Source organism: Halyomorpha halys, unplaced genomic scaffold, assembly GCF_000696795.3.
Source record: "Halyomorpha halys isolate HHAL.00 unplaced genomic scaffold, Hhal_1.1 Scaffold865.1, whole genome shotgun sequence".
Taxonomy (NCBI): Eukaryota; Metazoa; Arthropoda; class Insecta; order Hemiptera; family Pentatomidae; genus Halyomorpha; species Halyomorpha halys.
Window position 1 is genome coordinate 582,359 of NW_027110332.1, and position 9,334 is coordinate 591,692.

A 9,334-nucleotide genomic window follows, 5' to 3' on the forward strand; every position below is an offset into this window, starting at 1 on the left:
AACTACAGTTGCAACTTTTCCACCAAGTCTATAATCAATACCATGTCGTTGGCATAAATGAGAAGTATATCCCTACATGATAAGATCCCAAAGGTCTATAAGCCAACCGAAAAAATACTTTCCTTCATTAAGACAGCTTTGCAGAGAGTGATAAGTTGAAAAATACTCTAAGGAATTTCATCACAGTTTTTACCAAGGAACACCTAGTATCTGATCAAAACATAACTAGTTTCCTCTGGCAGCCATGGTAGAGCAATGTTGCTACAGGTGTTTCAAAATACAAGATATACCTTTTCCTGGTTTCAGAATTAGATTTAAGAATATTTGTAGAAAGTGATAAAGACTGTGTGATAAACATAAAACCTATCAGACGTATGGTAAAAGGATTTTATTTTCAATTTTGAAACAGATATTGTAATACCCTAAAGGGTTGCAGGGTGTAGTACCCTAAAGCCCAAAATAATTCTCCCTCATTCGTAAAGTTTAACATAAAATTTCGAGAAAGTAGCAATCTACTCTGTGTGATGTGAGGGAATGAGAATTGATTTCATTAACAATTTTTAATTATAAACCTGACCAACTTTTTGTTCTCAAATTAGTGGCTCGAATAGATTTGAACTTCCTGTCACAAATAGATTAAGTGTTGAAGCTGTATGAAACAAAATAACCCATATTTTTTAAAAACAATCAATAATTGAAACTATAGGTCTGAACAAAAATTTTAGATTTTTTTAAATTTAAATCTTTATATTTTCTAGTGCAATGGTGTAAATAATTTAATGTAAATAGTGAGTGCATCTTTCAGAAGTTTGTGCATTATAATTGACAGCTTAGTCAAGCTATATTTTAGCACAATTGTTACACTTACATGACTAACAAATACCTATTAATATATACAGGAAATCAGTACCTTTAAATAAATGATATTTAAATTGTGTACTTTACTATATACATTCCTATCAAATTCATTTTCCAAATATTTTCGGTAATTAAAAATATTGAAAAAGAGGCATACATACTTTTCATACTGATGCTTTTAAATTTTAAACTGCACAATTTTATTATAAAATAAGAGTACCAGTGGACAATATAAAGTCTACACATGTTTCTATTTCTAATGTTTTACTTTTATAATGTTAGTTCTAACAATGGACAAAACTATCTATCAAACTTGTGGGTGCTTGTGGGGTACAGGCTTAGTAATGGAAAAACAGTATTGTGTATCTGCACATCAGTTTGATGAAAGTTTTGACTCTTGTTGGATCAACCTTAAAATCAATAAATGTTTAGCAGTCATTTGTATCAGGTTGTTTCTTTTCTTGGTTACTTATTAAATCAACTGGAATATCTAATTTATATTTATCAATTTTTTTTAATATCTATCATATAAAACAATAGTTTAATTAATATTCAGTAGTAAGTTATAAAGAAGACTTTTTTTGCACTTTTATCCAAATATTATTTGATTATTTAACGTCTCTTTTAAACATTTCAAGTTAGAAATCTACAATTTCATTTTAATGAATATATATATATTCTAAGTATAAAAATTATAATAATCAAGAAATAAATTTTAATTTTTTAATTTAATAGATCAATCCAAATTGAAAATTTAGTACCATGTGATGATGTGTGCAATATCTATTGTGAAATTAAAATTTTAAATAGTCAATAGGGATGCAGCTGCATTGCTTTTAATGAAATGTAAGCTAACATTTATGAGAAGTACTTGACAATAACCCATTTATTTCCAAATTCGCTCTGAATTTGTATGTTTGACGATATTGAATTTTTTAAAGATGTAATTTTTTTGGATGAAATCTGAGGCACCTGTTAAGTCTGATTTGGGAGAAATCAAAGTTCACAAATTTGAAATTATTTTCCTGGTACTTTAATTTATCTTTTTTTGGCAAAGGGAGATTTTAATGTAAAATAAAAAAAAAGATACTCTACAACTCAGAGATTCCAATTTTTTACCATTGGGTTGCGCAACAGCTGAGCTATGATAATAGTAGATGGCATAATATAATATGGCAAAATAAGCTGACTCAGTTAAGGAACCATACATTTGGAAAAGTGAGCCTATTCAAAATATTAGGACTCACGGTAGTATATCTCTCTATAATGGCCAAAGATCATATACAACTAAAACACAAAAAAAAAACATTTACTTGCTTGTCTTGATAATTAGCTTTGTATAAATTTTCACTAATGGACCCATCTATTTTTAACAGGTGCCATAGATGTATTATTTAAAAAATGGACAACTTCATTTTATAAAATTAAATTACTATTCATTTGAATTAACTCTTGACTACCTATCAAATATATATATATGAGTTTTGAAAGCTTACATAATAATAATAATAATAATAATAATAATAATAATAATTAATAATAATACAGTTTATCTTAACAGATTTATAATAATTTTATGTTAATATAGCTGTAAGGAATTACCTTCTTCAGTATAAAGAGATCAGATCAAAATTTGCAATGCAACTTGTATTAAGTTTTGATTATAGTTATTAATTTCAGGCAATAACCCAATTTCATGGTTTGCCTTGAGCATCAATAGCTTGATTGAACAGATTAAACCTTTAGTATCAAACATCGCATACAGGATTAACTATCAAATATAAAAAGAATACATTATTTAAGCTGTCAGAACCAATTTGTAAACTTAGCCAAGTAAATCCATTGAGATAATACTCAATAAGTTGATGTCAGTCTGTATCAAATGTTCCAATTATTGGTTAACATTTAAATTTATACATTAAAAAATGGTATGCCAAAATAGAAAACAAGCAGGACACAATGATTAAAGGCTAGTTTCCATTGTGATGAGTGTTCTTGGTCGTCCAGGAGCTCTAATGAAGTGATGATCAGATGATCTCCGCCTGCCCATCAAGTCTCCCCTGTCAGTTAGAGAGCGTCGGAGTCTATTAAGTGCTGGAAACCTTAATGCTTCTTCATACGGTGGAGGTTCACCCTACGAATTAAAATTTGAAAATTTAAAATTCATTATAATTCATGAGTTGCAAATTACTTCCACCAGTTTGTTTTAAAGATAGCAAAGATTAAAATATACTTTCGCAGATAATAAGTATTGATAAAAATTATATTGATAAATATATTTATCTTTTAAAGATCACTTAAGTTGATGGTATACCTCCTATCAACTGTTAGAATTATTTCATTTCTACAATTTACCTGTTTTAATCAAAATAAAATTAAAGATAATTTCTGCATTCATTAAAACAAAAATTATGATATATTCAACAAATGAACTGAAGAAAATGATTTATACTACTCAGTAAGATCAGTTAGGTAGTGTTATTTTGTTCTTCTAGGTCAGGAAGCCCAACCTGCAGCCCGTCTTAAACATTTTTCTGGCCCGTGAGATTAATTACACTTTTTCAAAAGATATTTATTTTATGAGAGCCAAAGTAATGAAAACCAATGTATTAAAAAATAAATTATTTGTGAATACATGGTTTTCGATGTTTCCTTTTTAGCGCTATATCTCTCTTTGAAATGTGCTTTTAGTATTCATATCATTATTATAATTATATTATCTATGTTTACATGCAAAAAGAATAGTAAACATAATAATAACTGATTACTTTTCAATTTTTTACTCCGAAATTAATGTTTATAGTAGGTTTAAATATAATATGGGAATACATAATTTTATATGCGGCCTATAGAGTTATGATGCATTTGCAAAGTGGCCCACGAGATCATTTGGTTTGATTACCCTATATAATAGTTATTTAGAGTTTATTGAACAGCTTGAAATCATACTTAAAAAAGAAAAAAAAATGTAATCAATTATACCAATAAATATTTTATACTTATAAACCTAAAATAATCTTTATTTCAAAGTTTATTTGAAGCTTTTTGTGTACAAATCTGATAAAAAGGTCAAACTAACTTTTGCAACTGGAAAGAAAGGTTTAAACATCAGAATTCTGATTATATCTTTAGAATATACAGAAAATATTTATACTTCAAAAAATATTCACCTAACAGTAGTTGAAGGCAATCACTTGAACATTAATAGTTTTAACATTATACAAAGAAATGTTAGATAGCAAGATAGAAGTATCTTTATAATTTTTTTCTTTTACATAAATACTATTATTTTTTGAATGAAAAGAATTTTTGACATTGAACTTTTGTTCATCTGTCGGGGTGTTCATTTAAATACACCAAATAAACATATACATGCAAGCTTTATTAATTAAAAATCCATATAAAAAATTACAATTATAATTTAAAATATAAAAAATACAATTAAATTACAATTATGTTAAAATTAAAACTACAATTACAATAAAAAATAAAATTCTTTCCTATGTAATAGTTTACTCAAAGTTATATCTTTTTTACTAACATTTTCTATAGTTAGAACTTGTTTTTAAGGAGATATAAATTTTTATAATTTGGTCCGTTGAGAATGTTTTGAGTTATAATGTATTCAGTTATTGTTTTCTTAAAAATGTTATTCTAATTTTCCATATAATTTGTTGTATTCTGCTACTCTTGCCCTTGTAATGTTTATCATTTATTTCCTTTTGTTTATGAAATTTGTATGTGTTTTCAACTCCTTTAGTAGCTCCTTTTTTGAAAATAAACTATCAAATTTTCTTCCTTTTTTTCTTATTTCCATTGTCCATATAAGTTTATTTTTAGGAAGAAATAATTGCTTTTCAGAATTGGATATATTGAATTTTGATAGAATACTCCTTAATTAAGTATAAATTTTAACAGAAGTATTAACTAAGTTTATAAAGAGTATTTCAATTGAGGGATTAGAAGTACCTGAAATGGATCAGAAGGGCAGGTTTCGGCTAGAGGGCTAGAGTAATAAAGGGCGGAGTGCCCACTATCCCGGCGTTGCCTGGTGTCCATAAGAAGAGCCTCTGAGTAGGACGGTACGATGGAGCTGTTTTCGACAATACCCCATTCCAGTTCGGTGGAGTCTGGATTGCTGGGTCCCCTAGACATGCAAGGTGTAGTCCTGCTGCTGCATACCTCATAGTTCACACCAAACAGCTTTGTCACCTATCAAACACAAAGAAAACCATTTTATTAACTGGAATATAGTTGTAGTTCAATCAAAATAGTTGGCTATTGTGTAAAAAGTGGTTATATAGAAATAGGATGGCATGAATAGTAACTCCATATACCTCATTGCCATAATCACTGGCTCCATTTAGTCTGTATGAGTGTTTCATTGAAGTGAATTCTTCTCGAATAATTGTTATTAATCTTATATAAAATATGGTTGTTTATTGAACCAAATACATTTTGTCAGAACAGATTTTTATTTGAATTGTATTGCCAAGGCTACTATATTAACTAACTGTTGGTTACTGCTCTAGCTGCGAACATTGCTCGACTTAGCAGCTATGATGTGAACAACGATCATCAAACAAACGTCGAATATTTTCATAAATGTAATAACCACGTATTATATTGAAATATTGCTAAATATATTATTTGAATCAATAAAGATCATAATAGAATCTTCTTGTCCACTAAAACCTGACATCTTAAGCTGGATCTACACGTTTGCCGTTTGCCACTTGTTGCAAATCCAAGACTTGTACAAATGCTTGGCAAACAAAGGAATCTACAGTATCAGTATCTACATGCTTGTATGGTTCTTTTGACTTTTGTCGTCTATAAAATTCGATTTTCATTATAGGAAGGAACAAAATAAAGATTGGATAAATGAAAGGGCACGTAAATATTAGCAAAGTAGGTTGTAGATAATCAAAATTCAAATAAATAGTACTACTTAACCTATAAATTAGAGTGCACAAAGTGGCTGTGCCAGAGAGAAGTGAAGATGCACAAATGGTTGACATGATTTCCCATATGAAATCATGAGGTGATTATTATTGTATAAATTAAAAAATATATAAGGATGAAGATTGGTGTTATGTTAGTTTTATTATTGTTATAGGTTTTTATAGTGCATGAATATGGGACAGTGGTCCCGAAACGTTGTACAATGTCATGAATAAATAATAAATAATTCATTCAAAATGGAAGTGATTAATCTCAAAAAATTTTAAATGAATTGACTCACCAGACTTCCTTGAGAGATAATCCAGATATAAATTTAAATTTCGTTCTGGATTTTGTATCAGAAACTTGTTAATTGAATTACCTTAACATAATGTCTTTATAAATATATATATAGTCGTGCTATGTTAAATTAAAAATAAACTTTTAAAGTTAATTAACAAGATTTGAAAGAATATTTACACCTAATCGATAGAATTTTAAAATATATTATCTTATACTAGAGTTAATTATTAAATCTGAAGGTTAGAGAAATTCTTAAATTAATAAAAAGATAGAAAGCACGACTAATTATCTATTTGGTAGATCTAAAACAATGTAACTGAACACAAACTTGTGGATGCAGCACGGTTTGTGCCCAAAAACCGACACTCACTGGGTCAGCCATAAATTTAGGCAAACGTACCAGCCAAGCCAAGTACCGCAGCCACAAGCTTGCGCAAGCGCCAATTGTTTGGCCAACGTGTGCACCTTTATTTGTAGCTTTTCTCGATAGTGTTTTGAGCACAGAGGGATCACAAGCACAATCGTTTCCTTATATAAATGATAAAAATGAACAAAAAAGTGAATTGATTATAATCAAATTCATTTAATAAATGTACTAAAATTGTTTTGTTTTTTGAAATTGTTATCGATTATTTTTTTTTTTTGCTATTCATTTTTCAAATACGAGATAAGACTTTGAGATGATACTTTGAAATCGTTTGGAACAATTGAACTCATCTCTTGTAAATATTTTAAACCACTTTTCCACATCTGTAATGAAATAAGGCACTCCTCAGCTCGACAAGAATCTTTCCATTTTTTAAAATTAGTGGAATTGTTCTCCTCGAGGCAGTAAATCAGTTTTAAAACCTGCTCATCCTTCAAATAAATTTCTTTCTCAGAAGATTCAACTGGTTTTAGTAAAACCATCGATTTCTCCATTACTCTGATTAGAATATGGCATTTCAGATCATCGTCCAACTGACAAGATAAAATAATTTTATTAGAATTGAAACTCGATTTGTGAACGAAAAACTTAACTGTGGATATGAAATCGCTTAGCGCTAAATTTTCTTCATTTTCAGAGGTATTTGTGGCATTAATCGATACATTGGTGTACCAAAAGCATGCCAACGATTCGTCTCTACATCCCAGCCACCGGCGGCAATGATCGCAACGTATTACAGCGCTTTTTTTTAACTCAGGAATTACTGAAGCATGAAACTGTGTAAAATAAGGACCGGAACAGCAGGCGTCTTGTACAATATCTAGAGATAATTTGTCTTTGACAAATCTACTGAACGTAAGTGGCGTATTAGATACTTTATGTGAACATCCTCTACAATACAAAGTCACCGCTTCCCTCTCTTGAAAGGGAGATTTAAGTGGATTCATCGGCAACTTACAATGGGAAACGAATGGAAAGAATGCCGCTATGTCACATTCGTTGTTGTCAAGATACTTGGTCCTCACTTTGAAGTTCAAACCATTGTTCTGAGTGACCTGAATACTAGAAGTGCTTCCGTTTATAATATTCCACCCCGTCATGTTTATAACTAACTTCTCACCTCCGTTAACCTGCACTTTTACAAGATCATTGCTGACGTAGATGTTGAGGGTGTTTATAGTCCACTTAGATTGCAGAAAAAATTCACAACTACGCAACCATGGTTTGTACTCAATTAGAACGAGGTTAGGATCCATGTTCAGATTATCTAAATATAAATTATTACAAATGTTCAACCCACCCAATACGACATAAGCTTTCTGTAATTAAAAAATAAATTAAATAAATATTTTGAAGGTAGATAAATATCATATGATAACAATAATAAGACTTTTGTTTTTAAAAATGAAATGAAACGGAATATTTCAAGATAACAGCGTTTCTACGGCTGACAGGGGTTCCAGAAACATTTTATATATTTATTAGTGTATTCCTATTTTTATCTCTATTTATATAATATGTCTCTATCGATTCCTAATAGACATCGAACCGACCTACAATTATTAGAAAAGTATTGCTATATATTTAGGTCAAGAACTAGACATAACAGATAATAATTTTTACTGAATATCCTTTCCGATGGTCTCGTGTTCACCAATTCACTAAGCTGTGCTAATCAGATGGCATGTAGGGAGTCTAAACGATAAAATTCAGTCGGGTTAGCATTACGTTATATATACAACTGAGGCATGGTTGATATAAGGTAGAGATTAATATACATATTGACTATAATTTAAGTTTACTTGATATGCTATGGATTGAGAATACCAGCTGAGACCATTAATATTCTGTTGACTCAACTTTTTTTCCAACATATTTCCTAAAATACCATCTTAGGAATATTACCAACTTGTCTGTTGTGGGTTTGCTGTGTTCAGGCGGCTCTGGCAGTTCCTAGCTTCGCTGGGAACCACGATTTTGGATCCTCCTTTGCTCCCGTTGGACTATCCTACTTCCAATGTCTTTAACAGAGAACCTCTTCGTTCTTCCTCCTCTACCTTACCAAGCTGGAGATATCCCTCTCTTTGACTGCAATCCTTCGCTCGAATCCCCAAGAATGACTTCCTTTTTTCCTTTACTTGCCAAAAATCTCTTTCCTGCCTACTACTCTCTTTCTAGCCATTCCATTGGCTAACCCTGTTTGGGGTTGGAGCCTAAGCTCCACTTAACCGTAAGTCGGCATCTCTCTTTATGTCTAAAATGCTTTATATCTTTCCCTTTACCTTTGCCGGTGATGATGAAGTTCTTGCCCTCATATGATGAATTGCTTTATTAGGCAGCCATCTATGCACTGTGTAGTTATGATGGAAGAGTGTAAGATTAATCTAAACTCTCTTTCCTTTGCCAACAAGAATGGGTGCCTGGTCACAAAGGCATTAAAGGTAATGAGCTAGCGAACTACCTTGCTAGGAAAGGATCTGGGATCGCTCCTTTTACACGTAACCCTGGACTAGTCTCAGCCATGTGAAGAGGCATATTAAAGTGATTGCTGAGGAACACCAGAGGACAAGAGCAGTCAAAGTTGTTCCTAAAGGGATCCTGCCTAAAAAGAAGTAACACACTTCTTAATATGGACAGGAGCACTCTAAGATGGGTCACAAGTCTATATACAGGACACTGTCAGTTGAATAAGCATCTCCCTAAAATGAGACTGATAGAGTCCCTAAAAAGACTCACCTGGAACCAACATACTAGACTCAAAAGACAAGAACTCAACAGACGATTCAGCCAACTATACCGACT

The 9,334-nt window shown here is 30.9% G+C and overlaps 1 protein-coding gene across 1 annotated transcript in view; it reads right to left on the minus strand.

Annotated features, from left to right (window-relative positions):
- Positions 1–27: 27 nt before the first annotated feature.
- The window catches only part of LOC106686736 (transmembrane protein 151B), a gene marked incomplete at its 5' end in the record, with an annotated part of 13,305 nt that continues 3,998 nt past the window's right edge, over positions 28–9,334 (minus strand). Inside the window, 2 exon segments of the mRNA XM_024359766.2 lie at positions 28–2,992; positions 4,828–5,070. Of these exon segments, the coding sequence (XP_024215534.1) occupies positions 2,822–2,992; positions 4,828–5,070 (414 nt within the window).